General features: G+C 38.4%; 1 protein-coding gene and 1 long non-coding RNA gene across 6 annotated transcripts in view; one reads left to right on the top strand and one right to left on the bottom strand.

The window, feature by feature from the left end:
* The window catches only part of KLHL1 (kelch like family member 1), a 192201-nt gene extending 187573 nt beyond the window's left edge, over positions 1 to 4628 (bottom strand). For 3 of the 4 annotated variants that reach the window (XR_011679785.1, XR_011679786.1, XM_071431098.1), the window contains exon 1: positions 3406 to 4564. Coding sequence is in view for 2 of the 4 variants with exons in the window: in XM_071431098.1 (XP_071287199.1) it covers positions 3406 to 3896 (491 nt within the window). In the remaining 2 variants the exon portion in view is untranslated. Of the gene's footprint in view, positions 1 to 3405 lie in introns of all 4 variants that reach the window. The other variant, XM_071431099.1, reaches the window with a different exon arrangement.
* A 13-nt stretch (positions 4629 to 4641) lies between these two features.
* Positions 4642 to 15826, top strand: LOC139591882 (uncharacterized). 2 transcript variants are annotated; one of them, XR_011679788.1, is made up of 3 exons: positions 4642 to 4771; positions 11162 to 11222; positions 12343 to 15826. It is a non-coding gene; the product is annotated as an uncharacterized lncRNA (long non-coding RNA). The 2 variants fall into 2 exon arrangements; XR_011679787.1 differs by having other exon boundaries at positions 11162 to 15826.
* The last annotated feature ends 1298 nt before the right edge of the window (positions 15827 to 17124 follow it).

Raw genomic sequence — 17124 nt, 5'->3', positions numbered from 1 at the left:
TTCTTGGAAGTGTCTCTTAAACCAAATGTTAATTGAATTCTGTGTTCTACACTTCTCTCACACACAACCAGAGGAGTCTGGGACTGGTTTGCAGATGGGCTCATCATTTATGGGTGCAACTGAGAACAGAGAAAGTAGTGGGAGAAAAGTGCTATATGCGCTGAAACCAATCAATTCAATTTTTTTTTTCTTTTATCTCTCTTTCTGGCTTGCCCTCCTCTGTAAAATAGGGCTGTTGTAAAAATAAACCTGTTACTAGTTTGTGAGGAACATACTGAGTGTAGTGGTGAACAGTGCCAAGGGCTCATGAGGAATTACATCTTCATAGGATTTGAATAGTGTGAGGCAAGGAAAACATGCTACCATCCATTCAGGAAGGAGGAATTAAAATACTAACTCTTTTCCTATTAAGTGAATCCCATTCATGTTGAGGGCTGATTAACAACTCATCTGAAAAGAGCCATCATGAGCATGTAAAATCTCCATTATAAACTTTGAGGCTCTGATGGATGCATCACAAATCTTTGCACTGGTCTTTTCCAAGCATTTTGAGGCTGATTTGTAAATTTTAATTAAAAATTCGTATTATAGATTTTTTTTCCTAACAGTTTTGTCTTAGGAAATGAAGATCAAAAAAAAGAATCTTTAAATACCCACTGCATCTATTGACAATTTTGTCATGCCAGCTCTAAACCAATTTGATATGCATGTTTCCAAGCAATTTCAAGCAATCAGACCATGTTCTAACACTAATTGTTAACTGTAAAACATTTTTTTTTCTTTTTACAGATACAGTATAGAAAGTAGAACAATTAGGTAAGTACTTTATAACATTCCCTATCTAACCCTTCAGTCTTCTTAATGCCTGTAGGACTATCCATGTTTATTCCTTACTTATGCATAGATATACTGTACAGTTGTCATGACAGGATGTTCTTCAGAAACATGCAAAAACCCCAAATTAGTAAAGTAGAATGTATTTATTATCACACAACCATATTATCTCATTAAATAAATCCCACAATATCTAACAGAACATTAAAACCAAGAATTCAAGATCGTCCAGCTTTGTGTTTAGCTTAGATCTAGAAACAGTAACTAAAACTCCACTGAAAAACAAATCCAGCTGAGCTGAAAAAGGATACCAGTACAAAATTAAGGTACCAAGCTGAGGAGACTAAATGAGAAAAAAAATTAATACAAAGAAACTAACAAACAAAAACCCCAAACAAGCATACAACCAACACTATTTTGGAGATTCAATGATACTAAGTAGGCACTAAAAATAAAAAACAAAAAGCAATTTTCACTTCTACATATATTCCAATAGCAGAAAAAACATTTATAAAAATATGTATGTCTACAGAATGAGTGAGACATAACTTTCCAGGGCATTAGAAGACTGTTGGATCAAAGAACTTTCAAGCACAGAACTGTCATTTTTGCAGCACTTGACCACCTCTCGACATAACATACAAAGTTCATAGAGGGAAATGAAAGGTTCCTTAATAAGAAACAGAAAGTCAAGTCTTAGACCCTAAAACTATCTTAAACATTTTCATACCTCGAAAGGTGGCATTTTCATCAATAATGATATCACATCTCCTGAAGCAGTTATTTTAAATCTGAACAAATTCGAGCATATTTCTTCAACAGGATTATGAGCTACTGATGACTAGATGTGTTGTTTCAGAAACAATGAATGAAGAACATGAAACAAATGGATTATGAAAATCGAGAGCAGTAATCAGATACATAGTGTCACACAGTACATACATTCTATCAAGTCAAATCTTATGTACAAATCAAGTGGTGCCACTCAGTAAATTTCTGTTAGTTCTAAATGCAGATCTCTACAGAATCTCACATCAGTGACACACCTAAATGAAAAGTCCAAAGAATGAAATTATATTTGTAATAGTTTTAACCTCTCCCATTCCCTCTTAAAAAACCTTGAAGATATAATTTTAGGGTTGGTGTACTACCTGTCTTTGTAGTGTATCTGATAATTTGAATTGAATCCTTCTTGTTGCTCAGAACAACTTCCAGTGTTCATAAAAACTTCAGTATTGCTTGTGCTTTAAAAATATACCCTAACTCACTTAGCAGCTATTTCACATGTTTAAAAGTATGTAGCTCCTATGAAATCAACTATGCTGACAAAACAATAAGAGATTCAAGGAGAGAATATATGCTTTAGAGCTCTCTGAAAAGATGTAACATACTCAAAGTTACACACCCATATGTTTATCTACAGCTATACTAATCCAAACATAAGCACAGTGCTATCCCTTCATGTCATAAAATATTTAATACTATATATTTAACTTTTAATATGAAAAAAAGAACAAGAAAACAAATAATTTATTTTATTTCTTTTCATGTTTAGAAACTGAACAGTACATTTCTTTCCATAGGGAAAAAAAAAAAAAAACAAACAAAAACCAAGGGAAATGAAAATGAAGTAATCTTAACTGTGGGGAGGCAGGAGCAAGCAGAGTTAAAGTAATGAGTCATTTTACGCTTAGGACTATCAGAGTTTTTCTGAAACGTCTCTGTCAGCTACTTTTCCTTCTTCAAAAGGTTTTAATTTCTGTTTCAGCTGGGCATGAGGAGGGCAGGGAATGGGAAGGAAAAGCAATTCAATATTAACGCATTTGTATGAAACATAAGAATCTGGATGTGTCTTTCTTGCTCTTACATTCTCTCATGTGTCACTCGGTTGATGACTCATAAAATTCTTAGAAGTCTTATTTTTCTCTGAGGTAGGCTGTAACACCACCGAGTTTCAAGAAAGTGGAAGCCTTTACTTCCGAGCTTTCACCTGTCATCCCAGTACCCAGAACAACACCACCTCCCGCTAGCGTTTTAATAAACTTCTGAGAAAGTTGGGTAGCGACGATCCCCAGCGCGGAGCGCCGGCTTTGAGAGGAGCCTGTTCTCGGGCCAGCCCCATGGGCACGGGCAGCCCAGGTGCGGGGGCGGAGGTGCGGACAGGGACAGGACAGGGACAGGGACAGGACAGGGACAAGGACAAGGACAGGGACAGGGACAGGGACAGGGACAGGTCAGGGGCAGCCGCAGGCCAGGAGCAGGGGCACGGCCGGGGACAGGCCAAGGGCAGCATCCCTGGTCCGCGGCACCTTGACCGTGAGGCTGGCCGGTCTCTCCCGGGACCCTGCGCAGCCCTCCAGCCGCCCTTCCCTTCGCCTCCCAACCCTGCCAGTTCAAACTGTAGGAACCGTCCCGCGCCCAGACCCGCACCCTCCCGCACCAAGGCCAGCGCACCGGCCCGGCTGCGCCCCCGCCCCGCCACTGCCCCGGGGCCGCACAGCCCCGCGATGGCCCCGCGGACCCGGCCGCGCCCGCCGCGCAGGTGGCGCCGGAGCGGCCGCGCTGCCCTACCTGTGCCCGCCTCCGTCACCTGTTGCCCGGCTGCCTCCATCGGCGCAGCCCCCCGGCGCCTCCTCCCGCTCCGGCGCCGCCAGGGGCTTCTCGGGCTCGCGGGCCACCTCCATCCCGCCGGGCACCGCCTCCTCCTCCTCCTCCTCCTCCAGGGACTCCACGTAGAAGACGGTGCGGGGCGGCGGCGGTCCCGGGCCGTGCCCCGTGGCCGGCCGGCCGCCGGCGGGCAGCAGCGTCCCGTTGGGCGGGCTGGCCGTGGTGGCCGCCGAGGAGGAGGCGGAGGAGGTGGATTTCTTCCAGAAGACGCCGTTGCCTCTTTCTTGGCTCTTCAGCAGGCGGCTCTGGCTCGGTCCCCAGTGCTCGAAGCTGCTGTCGGGCGGCAGGCAGCCTCCCCCCGCCGGGCCGCCCGCCGGCGAGGGGTGGCTGAACAGTTTCCAGCGGAGGCGCAGGATGTGCTTCACGTCGAAGTCTTTCCTGCCGGAGCCGGACATGGTGCCGCGGCGGGCGGGGGACGGGCACGGGCTGAGGCGGGACTCACGGCGGCCAGGCAGGGCCAGGCGGCGGCGGCGGCAGCGCGGGGCGGCCCCGCTCCGGCAGCGGCGGCGGCGGCGGCGGCTCCTCCGGGCAGCGCTGGGCTTGTAGGGCGAGGGGTGGCAGCCGCCGGGCGGAGAGAGATGCGCGCACACACCAGTGCGGAGAGAGAGGGAGGATGGATGGAGCGATGCACAGAGCCAAGAGGAGGTAGAGACACCCAGCAGGAAAGGGAGAAAGAGAGAGGGAGAGATGCCCAGAGCTGACGAGGACTGCACGGTGATCAGTGGAAAGGGGAGGAGAGAGAGGCAGAATTGAGAGACATCTCTCAGGGGAGACGGACACTTGCGAGGGAAGAGCGGGTGAGGGAGGCTGCTAGGACGCGCTAATCTGATTAACGAGGGAGCGAGCTAGAGCCCGGAGAGGAGCGGCGGCGGCAGCAGCCACAGCGGGAGGCAGGTGGCACCTCCTCAGTCTCTTAGAGCTCCGTGACCGAGTGCAGGCAGAGAGGAAAAAGTCACCTGGAAGCCTCTCTCCACCTCCCGCCTTCCCATCCCGTTTCTCTGGGGAGTCCCATGCCTGCCGTTATCTGGGATGGCAAAGCCTGAGAGCTGGCACTGGAAGAAATCGGGTCTCCTTTATATGCACTGTACGTAGGAGGGGAAAAAAAAATCCCGCCCGTGAGGCTGTCAAGGTCCTCAGTATACAATTTTCTGTCTATCTCGGCGCCTCTCACCAAGCCGCCCCCTCCCTTGCATGTGACGCAGATGTGCTCTGGGGCCGTCAGTGAGAAGAGACAGAGGGAAAAAGAGATGCTGCAAGCTTCGTCGTGCAAGTAAGTCGGCAGGTCACCAACTGCCCCTCACAGCCTCCTCCTCTTCTCCCTCCAGTGCTGGTCTACTCACCTTGGTATTTTGGTTCTGAGACAGCTGTATATTACTGTGAGCAAAATAAAGTACAACAGCAAATGCATCAGCAGCAGTAAACAGAAAAATGTGAATAATAGGAGTACTGACTTAATAGACTGCATGGAGACTGGATGAGGTTGCAGGTTAACAATGTATTCTGCAGGCTCCATTCATTAGCCTGTTGGCTCAGTGTTGCTGTACCAGTAGAAAACATTGGCTGGAGGTACAGTGTGTCAAACAGAAATAGCACGATGCATCTGCTTCTTACCTTTCATACCTGCTCTTAATGCAGTCTGACAGTGCTAAACCCAAGGGAGATTCCTTTCACAACATAAGAGATCTGCTTAGGAACATCTGCCCACTTGGGAGGGGTGTCACAGAGTACACTGCATCGGGGACATAATTACAGAATTAAAAGCTTTATGGTGAAATGTAGGAGAGGGATATGGCAGCAAAATTGCCTATTGTCACCTGGCTCATAAACCCCACGCATGAGAAGTTGGTGTCAATAAGATGATACACAGAATACCTGCAATTCACCTGTACCTTACTAAGTAACATTTTAGAAGAAAATTTATCCCTAGGAAAGTGATGAAACATTGTATTTTCAACCAGGAATCTTTGCATTGGCCAGCTTTACCCATGCACTCATGAGCTCTCAAAAGTTTGTTGTTCTAACTCTGTGAAATCAAGAAATAAGGTTGAAGGAGTTATTTCCCTCAAGCTGGAATGTTTTAACTCCTAATTCATAAAGTATTATAGCTTGAAAATTCCTCCAGGGAAGCACAAAAATCAAACACAAATTAAAAATTTTATTACTGTTATATTTACTTGATGACTGAAGTATATTACTGTTTTGTTTAGTTTGTCAGTGGAGTAGTGCTTCTGGATAAAAACCAATATTAGGGTTTGTGTTTAACACTGATAAAGTCTTGGATTTAACAGTACCAGAATTCGGGGCACAGTCCTACTTTCAAAGGAAGAAAAATCACCACTGTGCATTTTAAATATTGATCTATGCCACAACAGCTGGACTGAAAACTCCCTGGTGCCTCAACTTTTTTCTCAGTATTCAGAGATAAAAAAGAGACAAAAACTATTCTAAATCAAACAGAAGACACAGTTCATTTTTATCCAGGAACTGATCTGAGTATGTGCTGCTTAGGAGAGCAGTGGGAAGAAATGCCTAGAAATCTTCATCTAGAATAGGACAGATGAAACTTCAGTAATTTCTGAGAGTCTAGAAATGCATCACTTATGATGAAATATATGAAATAATCTATAGTGAATACTGGCTACTTAGTGTCTAGTTACATGCTCTAAAAGATGGCTGTATTTTCATATAAAATAGTTTTAATCAAGTAATATATAGATAGATAGAATGCTGTCTCTTCTGTGTTTAATACTTCTTAACTGATTAGGTCTATTCAGATATTGTGATTTGAGGAGAATTGCATCATTTCTTGCCATGCTATAAATCAGTAATTTTTAAATCTGCATTAATATTTAAATTGATAATTTGATGTGAACCATTGATAAGTTAGATATTCTATCTTTACTTCACCTAAATAGATAAATATAAATGACAGTACATTCCAAAAAACTATATTTTCTAATTATACTTCAGAGGTCACTCAATGAATATATATTATAGTGCAACCCAAGAAAGTGATTTAGGCTTTTTATCACCTGTCCATGTAGTACAAGCTATCAAGCAATTATAAGGAAAAAAGGTAGAAAATGCTTTAGGTTATTTGTTATTCATATGTTTTTATTTCAGTTATGTCAGTAACTGAAATAAAGTCTTGGATTTTTTTAATAATTAAAATCTGGACTCTTCAGTATATCATGTAAAGGCATTGACATACTTAACATTACTTGAACCCATGTATAGGCATTGACATACTTAACATTACTTGAACCTTTCATATTTTGGTACATAAATAATTTTTTGCAGTAAGAGATGCATTAATTTGGCATGTATGCCAGCTTTTTTTCCTGCATGAAGATGTATGAACACTTGAGTATCATAAAATGAAATCTGGAAAACTATCTTGATTATCTTAGTTCATATCATGATCACAATTATTTTGTCTATTTACAGAAAAGAAGAGCTACCCCCCAAAAAAAGCTATATTGAAGAAGCAGTCATTGTCAGTATTTATAGTTAATTAATAAATTTCTGAGCATGAAGTAGAAGAATTAAACAGGTTGCTTTAGTTAGGTTTTCACAGAATCTTATCTTCATATTTCCCAGTGAATGTTTTTGACATATGCCGGGGAGGCAAAGAACATATTCTGGATTATCAAATGAGAGAAAAACAAAATACATTTGAGTTTCAGTTAAAACTTCTGGTACATAAAAAAATATTAACTCTGTAATTTGTCTAGGCTTGCTTCTCCATCAAGAAGAACAAAAAGTAGTTCTACTGGAGTTCTAGGGACCATACTCATGGGAATTACATTAAAATAATTAACTTACTAGTCAAATATGTCTTAGTCTACTGATATGAGATTGACATAGACATATGAACAGAACTATGAAATTACACTTATTTTTTAGGTTGTCAAAGGGAAAAACTTTGATGTCTTGCAGCCTTCCATCCGTATCTTATGTGTTCCATGAAATATAGCCAAAATAATAATGATCACAGGTAAACTTTCCTGTCTGTTGGTTGCACACTGTGTATCACATTGTATTTTTGTTTATTAAACAGCATTTCTCAACCTCCACCCTTGATGTAGTTTCCCTGGATTATTCATTGCCGCTCAAATCTTGAATAACTTTACAGACTTTGCTTGAAAGTATTCAAGGCTCTTTTTTCTTTATCTATTAGTCAGGCAAACAGATGAAAGTGGTTAATCTTTATGTTCCTGTTATGAGTCAGATTCCTGACACTTTCTCTTTGTGTTTTTGCCTTTCTAATGCTCTTCAAATGAAATAAATTCACATAGTCATGTCCCTAAGGAAGTCTCATGCTCATGTTTTATAGGAAAAATGGCCTAGGGATATATATCCTTTTAATAAATCTTTCAAGTAGTAAAAAGCACTTCAAAAGAAAAAAAGCTTGAAGTAGGTGTCCAAATGAGTAAGATTTTAACCCTCCTTTTTCCTTCTTTCTATTGCAAAGGTTTGGAGTACTGTTTATTTTTAGGCACATGATTTATGTCAAGCTATTTGCATGTTCTACCCCAGGGAGAACTGGTGGATTAGGACTGAAGTTGAGTTTTAGTTGGTTATTGATTGATAAAACAAGCAACAGAGGAGCCATCATGCAAAGAAACCCCTTAGGGTTAAGAGTAGTCTTAGTTTATGTGACTCTTTGCATGACATAAAGTCAAAAGATACAGCAAGTGAGTCTGAGAGTGATGAGCTTATGTGTGTACTGGGGAATGGCAGTTACTAATAAGAGAAGGGATATACCTCTCAACAAACTATAAGGATAAGGCGTAATTTTGTTACTGAATTTTATCCTGTCACATAATTTAATCCAGCAGACGCTAAATTTTAATGAGAATAAGCACAAAACCAAAACAAACAAACAGACAAACAAAACAAAAAAAAAAACCTAAAAAAACAAAAACAAAAAAAACCAAGCAAAAATAAAAAGAGAGCTCTGTGCTTTGGGTAAGGATGATACTAGAATGGATAGTTTTACAACAATTCTCACTTTAATGTGGGAGTTCTCACACGAATGAATGAACATGCACTTCAGCTATAAAGATGCTTATTTGGTGGGTGGTTAATTACACATTCAGAAGCTAGAGAGTGTTAAAAAGATGCTGTGAAACAGAACTATAGCATACTCAAGCTAAAGAAAGTGGAGAAAGAAATTGATGGGATGGGAGATCCATTGAGAGATCTGTCACCCTGTTCTTCTAAGTTCTTCTAAGTCTTCTGATGTTAACATTCTTGTAATGAACTTTGTCATGTGCTTTTCTCTAAATAATTATTGTTTTGCATTCTTTTCTGGAGGAGGAGAAATTTGATGGACTGTTGGTTTGTCCAGTGTCATTGGAGAGGTGGCACTGTCACCCTCCAATCCACTGTCACTTTTGAAAATCTATAAATGTTGGAGTCAGAAATTAAGCATCCTTCTTTTTACTTTGGAGATTCCAGTGTCCCCGTTGTTTTTTTTCATATCCTATAGCAACAGAGATCAAATCTCAGTGCAGAAAATGTCAGTGTGCTAAGTGATTTAAGCAAATAAGTAATGCTTTAGAATTATTATTTAAACTTTTGGTGTGTACAAAGCCTTTGAACAATTTTTATGATATGTAGATATATTCTGAATCTATTTGGGTAAGTAAACTGAGAAACCCTGGGAATAGGTGGTAGTTGGGAGAAATTAAACTCTTACGTTGTTTATAATGCATACACATAATGCCATGGTATTCCTCTGAGTCAAGTTGTTGAGTTGATTTTCCTCCCATAATAGTATGCAAAGTCATATTTAAAATACTATAGATATGCCTACACTTATTTACTATCATTGTTTTCTAATGGCAAAAAAGGAATAACAAAACCAGACAAAAAGAAAACCAGAGCTGATTCATTTGTCAGTACTTCTGTATGGTTTTTTGTAGTGAGTTTTCAACCGGGATTGAATTTTTGAGAATGATTTTGCCTTCAATAAGTTAAACAGTTAAATGGTGTGTTTTCTCAAAATTAAAAGTGAGCTAGCACAGCACATGTTAGGTTTCTGAAAGTGTGGTGACACGACCAACTGCACTTATTTCAGGTTTTTAAAATATTTCTTCACAGTTGTTTATGAGTGTCTCCCTAGTAATGCCAGATTAAAAAATGATATATGAATTGCCCCTAGTGGTGACTTGAACAAATACATTTTATTTGGCATTGCAGTAGCCTAGAAGAGCAGTTGCTTATCTTATATAAGCTTGAGGGACAGCAATTTCTTAATCCATTTCACCAGGATCACAAGCAATTGTATAAACACACCCTAAAGCAATTTTTAAATGGTCAGAGAATTTCATTTAAGAAGTGCAAATGCTACAGGATTTGTTGTGGGTAGATTCACAAGTAAACTAAGGCTAGAGAAAATGAAATTATGACCATAATTATTTTCAAAAAGTAGGGAAGTTAAAGAATATTAAAGTTCTTAAATTCCTAAATCATTTCCCACAGTTTCTCTGGTTGTAGCAGTTATCAGTTCTCTTGTGAAATACATATTTTTTACCCACAGTTCCCAAGTTGCCTATTAATCACCCTTATTTGAAGAAAATGTCCTGTCTTCTGTCCTAAGTTATGGTCAAGAGAAACAGCTGAACTCCATCTACTACAGATTTGGCAGAGCACACACCTCTCTGCTCCTATGCCACACTCCACCTAATATCCTTAGACCTTAGCATTTGGAGGCCAGTCATCCATACCACTTGCTGATTTACAGAGACAATATTACTAGATATTTTAAGTGCTAGAATATATTATAAAAATCACTATGTTTTTTGTTTTGATCTAAAACTAACACTTCTAGTGGTGTTTTTATGAATGACATCAATCTCTGGTGATGCAAAGAAAATAGGGTGTTTTTTCTTTTCTAGATTCAATAATAGTTGCTGTCATTTTTCTACGATTCAGAATCTTCTTAGAACCAATTTGCTTTCATGTTCTGTTCAAAAAATATGCAGTTTCCTGTTGATCTTTTATTCAATGTTTATTTTTAATCTGATTTGAATACTTTCAAATATATGTTGGCAAATCACAGGAATAGAGACACCAATGGTTTGCAACATAGTCTCTATAAAAAGGGAACTGCTAACATTTTGCAACTACGTATGTAGTATTAAATTATATTTGACTTAGTTAAGTTAAACAGAGCCAATGTAACTGGCATAAGATGCTCAATACTGATAAGGCATCACAGCCTTAAAATTATTTTTGGTTGTATAAACCAGCATCTTTTGACCTCATTCAGAAGTTACCATAATTCAGGGAATATACTCAGTAGGCGCTGTGAATACAGCTAGAATTTTGGAGGAAAAGAGCATTTAGCCATATGGAGGTAAATGGTGCCATGCCATTTGGCCTGGGTCCAGTGGCTGAACAGGGCAGAGAACAGGCACAGGGAAATTTTGTTTACTGTTCTAGACATGACCTTACAATGGTTATATTTCAGCTCACAGGTTCTTTTGAAGTAAAAAAAAAAAAAAAAAAATGATTTTGGGGTAATTTTACCATTGAAAACCTTTTATGAGATATTTTTTAAGGATCCTCTGTGAACAGGTTGTTTTAAAAGAAACTTTGGAGGTTTTTTTAATAAGTCTGACATGATTTTCTTTCTTATTTTATTTTATAGGAAAATATATTATACACACACTAACAGGAGAAGCATTTCCCTATTTTCCCTATCTCTCATGGTATGTAATACCCCTATCAGAGGTATATTCTTTCACTTGACTTATTATTTTGCATCAAACTTTTAGTACCTTATCCTTCCTCTATTTTCTAGTCTCAGTAGACAGATTCCCAGACTCTGAAAAATTGTGTATTTCCAGATTAGGAAGCTACTGTTTTTTTCTCCATGATATTAAACTTTCTAGCTGCAGTCGAGATATTTGTTGCTTATATCAAGTGCCTTGTTGTCACATGAATAAGAGTAGTTTAAAGTTTTATATTGCCTTAGAGATTTTTTCTGTTGTTTTCAAGGAATGGTGGATGTCTGGACAACTTCTGACTTCATGGTCTTTCTGGGAATCCCAACAAGAAAATACACATGTAGTTATGCTCTTGAGGATCTCTGACTGCCATTTTAATTTTAAAGTAACTTAAATGACAATGAAATCTTTATTTACAATGCATTTCATTCTTTCACATCTCCTATCACAATCAGATAATGCATTAAAAAGAAGCGAGCAAGAAGTTACACTTTTTTTTCAGAAATATATTATTTCTTAAAAAGAATTCTTCAGCACTGAATATAAGGCAATAAAATAAACTCTTGTCACTTCTGTCCTTCCTTTTGAAAAGGAAAGATGGGGCTTTGTCTATGATTATGTGTACAAATGGTCTTTTGATTATTTACATTCAGTGTCTGACCAAATTAAAAAAACAAATATTTGAGAATGGTTTTTTAATCTGCCTATTCACACTTCCATTTGAACTGAGTGTCCCAAAGTGTATATTGTTGGGGCTTTTTCCCTTGGAAAAAAATACTATTTGATTCAGATTAGAGTATTGTAATTGTTTGAACAACTTGATAGTTTTCCATCCAAATGTCATGACACTTACAGTAATAACTGTTAACATAACAATTTAATATCAAAAATTGCTTGAAAATTCCTGGCTTTAGGTTCATAGTACAAAAGCAGAAAGATTTGATTCTATGGTTAAGGACATTCTAAATTTTTTTTTTACATTAGTTTATATATAAAGTTTCACATAATTATAATTATTTCTGTTTGCAGAATTTTTTTCCTATTGCATTTTCTCTGATTTTGCCTAACAAACTATGCCATATTTTTAATCCCTTGCTCACAGATTTTTTTAAAGGTAGAATGTTGTGAGAACTTAAAGAATGCAGTTGCATTTCTCAAAACACTGTTAAAGAAGAAAGTTCCTGTAAGATAAGCCACCACATCAGGAACTTGAGATAAGCACAAGTGGCAAAACAGGAAGGCCTTAATTCCACGTCTAACAAAGGTGAAGACTTGCAAGTAGCACACCAGAGCATGCAGACTATGGGAACTTGAGATAAGACTTATCCAAACAAAAAAAAAATTATATGGTCACAAACTGTGGGGAAGGATACACATGCCAACCCAGGCTGTGGGAATGGCATTTCTGCCCTGTGGATACCTGGGACTTGGACTGTACAGAAGTGTTTTTGTACAGAAGAATGAATCTGGGACTCCCCCACAGAAGACCAGGGTGAAGAAGGACCAGCAGGATGCCACAAAAAACTATGTGGTGCGGATATCTTTCTACTTAATCTCTCTCTTACTCTCCTTTTCTCCCCTTCTCCTCAAATTTCTCCTCAAAGCTGAGTGAATTATAACTGACAGATATTTTTCTGATTTTTAAAAAAATGCTTTTAATGGAAAGTCAATATTTTTTCCATTTTATTCCAGTAGGTTTTAGCAGTTCCATAAGATTACATATAAATTAAATTTAAATGTAAAACCCAAACACAACTTTGTTTGTAGCTGCAAGTGTGTAAATAAGGACTGAAATATTTTTTCATTATTTTGTTCTAATCTGAGCTTGGTGGTTTGATTGCTACAGCATATAACAAATAAGAAAGCATAATTAACAAAGAAGGTCGCTAATTAGGATACTGCGATGATCAGAACATGTGTTACCTGTCCAGTAGAATTTACATGGGCAGTACAAAGCACTGCTACCTATAAAACCTAAAATGAGAAGGCTTATTATTTATGATAATCTAAAGAAGAGGACTGAAGAAAATACCAAGTAATAGAATAACTATGGTAAAGTTTTGGGCAATTTTCTTATTCGCCCCAAATATTCATATGTGCAGTTTGACTGTCAGGATGTAGTTTTTAAGTGAGGACAATGGCTATCTTTCCTATTCTTTTAAGCTAAAAATGTATTATTATTAGCAAACATTCAGTCTGCAGTTTTTTTGGAAGATAAACAACTTCAGTTTCTCAAGTCTCTTTGAATTTTAGTATGGTCTCCAAAGCCTAGTCCAGTCTGAAGTCTGCAAATTGAATAATGAACTCTATTTGCTGTTATAAAATGATAAATGTATTAAACAGTAGTTAAGGAAAGACAAATACATATGTAAACATGCACAACATTTTTTTCTTGTACTACTGCGTGCAATGAATAACATCCAAGTACATTTTCCCAACCATTCATATTCTTACCTTGCGGCAGATTTTCTTTACTGTAATTTTCTAGGCCATTTAAGAAAATAGTACAAGGCACTGTCTGAAATACCCTAATATTTCAAACATACTAATGAGATGAGGTATCTGGTTGAATGAAATTTGTTAGGGCATAATGTACTGGTCGACAGTAAACACCTGTTGATATTCCATATTTTTATACTAACACATTCTTCCTCAATGGGACCCAGTTTGTTAGGGAAATTTTCCTTCCCTTAAAAAAAAAATTGATTTTGCTCTTTTTGATACTTTGGATGATCATTTATTCTCTTTCCTTAGTTACTTTTCTAAATCTCCTGTAGACAAGTTCACCAACTTGATGAAATTTTATCTGACTTATACCTAAGTAACTTTTTTTCCTTATTTTGTCTTAGTGTGATGTCCATTAATCCCTAACATCTTTGATGAAAGCTGAAGCAGAAGTGTAGACACTTCATCCTTCCCAGCATCAATGTTTGGTGCCCCTTAAGTAATGACTCAGCTCTTTCTTGCTTATCCTTTTGCATCTGATAAACTGACAGTATGTATTCCCTCCCTTGCCATGGCTGTCTTGGGTACTGTTAACTTACTGAGGACAGGGAAATGATCAGTAGCCCAGTGACCAAACAGAGAAAGGCTGCTGAAACTTTGCCATTTTAATGACAAATTATTCTTGAAGATGACTAGTGACAGATTTGCAAAAAGGAGCCAGAAGTAATTTAGCAGTTAAGCGTTGCAGAAAAACAGAAGAGAAAAATATTTCACTTGTTTAAATTGGAGAGAAATGGATTTTACAGGTGGACTGTTAGATGAATGAGGAGTCAGTTGGGAAGTTGCATCCAGAGAGAAGTGGTCAATGACTCGGAGTCCCTGTGGAGAGGAGTGGTGTCCCTCAAGAGTCTATACTGGAACCAGTTTTATTTATACTTTCATCACTGATGTAGGCAGTGAGATCAGGTTCACCCTCAGCAAATTTGCGGAGGACGCTAAGCTAAGGGGTGCTGATGACACACCTGAAGGAGGGAATGCCATCTGGAGGAACCAGAACAAGCTTGACAAGTGGGCCCATGGGAATGTCGTAAGGTTCAATAAGATCAAGTGCAAGGTGCTGCAGCTGGGTTGGGTGAATCCCCAGTATCAGTGAGGGCTGGGGTGAACTGATGGAGAGCAGGGCGAGTGAGAAGGACTTGGGGGTGGTGGTGGTGGATGAGAGATGAGAAATGAACCAACAACATCCACGTAGACCAGGAAGCTATGGATACCATGGTCTGCATCAAAAGCAAGTCAAGAGAGGTGATTCTGTCTTCTACTCCTCTCTGGTGAGACCCTACCTGGAGTGCTGCATCCAGCTCTGCAGTCCCCAGTACAGGAAAAACTTTGACCCATTGGAGCAAATCCAGAGATCCACCTCTGGATGCAAGAGGAGAGCCAAGATGATTAGAGGGATGGAGCATCTCTCCTACAAGGAAGGGCTGACAGAACTTCGTTTGTTCAGCCTGGAAGAGAGAAGAATTCAGGGTGACCTAATTGTGGTCTTCCAGCACTAGAACTGAGCCTACAAGAAAAATGGAGGGAGACATTTGCAAGAGCATGTAGTGACAAGACAAAGAGGGAATGGGTTCAAACTGAAATAGGGATGGTTTAATTAGATATTAAAAAAAAAATTGCTGAGAAGGTGGCAAAGCACTAGAGCAGATTGGCCAGAGATGTTGTGAATGCCCTATTTTTGGAAGTGTGGATGGAGCTCTGAGCAACTTTGGTGTAATGAAATGTTCCCCATCCATGGCAAGGAGATTAGAAAAAGATCATCATCCATTCCAACCAAAACCATTCTATGGTTCTATGTGGATTTCAGGTTCAATAGTTATCTGAAATTTGTCTTCAGATTATTAATATTGGTATACTTCATAATTTTTTAAAGGAATAACTCATCCTTCAAAAAAAAATTAAATAAATTTCTCAGTGTTAAATATGCTTTTTTTTAATTAGTGAATATATATCTTTGTATCTTTAACGATAGCTGGTCACTGATATCTGACTCACAAAGCACATAACATGTAATCATAAATTAAATCTCTTTGTTAAGTAGATTGTATGGCATTCTCAAATAAACTAGCTTTTATGCCTCTTGATATGGATTTAGTAAAATGTGTATAAAAATCAAAATTGAATTTTAGATCTATTTTAAACTTTATTGAACACCACTTATCTCTTGGCAATAGAAGAACACATTCCTTTTAATTGGAAATTTATGTGAAATACTGTCCTGATTAAATCTAAATTACTATTCATTAACATTTGGCAGTAAACAATTCTTGGAAAATATCCCAATATAGCATCTATTTTTATTAACCTAAACTCTATGGGAAGTAATAGTATGTTGTATTTGTTTCATGTTTTCTATCTCAATACAATTGGTTAGCAAAGCACTGAGGACACAAAAAAGAAATTTTATAAGCCTTAGTACTGCAGCTACATCAGGTGTGCAGATCCAGCAAGTTTTAAGGTTAAATTACCATCTTAGTTACATCTGCAGTATATATAAAGGTATCATATGGTTGAAAATATTAAGAATCCTGATGACCAGGAAACCTAAAGACAATAGAAATACAAAATAACAGCTAAGAAAAGGATTTACCTGAAAGTGTTGTCCACAGGATTTGAGGTAGATCTAGATGGATATGAGTTAGGCATCTTCATGAAAGAGTTTCAGAGCTGAAAGCCCCACCATAAGTTTTTGGCCAAATTACAGTAGACTTAACAGTGCAACATTTTTTTAAACTGTCATAAACTGTCTAGGTTATTTCTTTTAATAAGAATACAAATGCAAAATTTGATGGAATATGCTGAAAGAAATGAAAAGGCATTATTTGCATTTAAGCCCATGACTTTTTTGATTGATTTCTGGGTTTTCCCACATTTTTTTTTTCCAGAAATGTAAGGTAGAGTGTTTCACAAGGCGCTCTTGCAAGGAGAAGAATTAATTTGTGAAATATTTCCTGCTTCTGAGTTCCAAAGTCACTGCCACCATTCCTATGCTCATCCATGTCTCCATCAGTTGACTGTAGAGTGCTGTTGAGGCTGTAACTTCCATGGCATCTTAACAACAGAAGGGACTATTTCAAAGATACATTTGAAAACCGTCTCTGAATGTCAGAGTTGCTGAAGTATGAAAATTTTAATGAATATGACTCATGCTAACTTGGAAAAAGAAACCAATAATGGACAGCTAAGTGAGGGCTTTGCCTACATATTTAAAACTGAAACCATACCAGATTATACAAAGTTTTCTTTTTTAAATCTGCCTGCGTATAAACTCTTCCTTCTGTATCTCTTAAAATAATTAAATGGCATCCTATAATTTGGTCACATAGTAACCCTTTTTTAATCTGGCCTATACTGTATGGAATTTTAAATACTTCATGGTTTG

This window comes from Agelaius tricolor, unplaced genomic scaffold (assembly GCF_023055355.1).
Source record: "Agelaius tricolor isolate 1412-34295 unplaced genomic scaffold, bAgeTri1.0.p SCAF_7, whole genome shotgun sequence".
Classification (NCBI taxonomy): Eukaryota; Metazoa; Chordata; class Aves; order Passeriformes; family Icteridae; genus Agelaius; species Agelaius tricolor.
The sequence above is the reverse complement of the archived record's forward strand: the minus strand, read 5'-3'. Positions and strand labels throughout refer to the sequence as shown.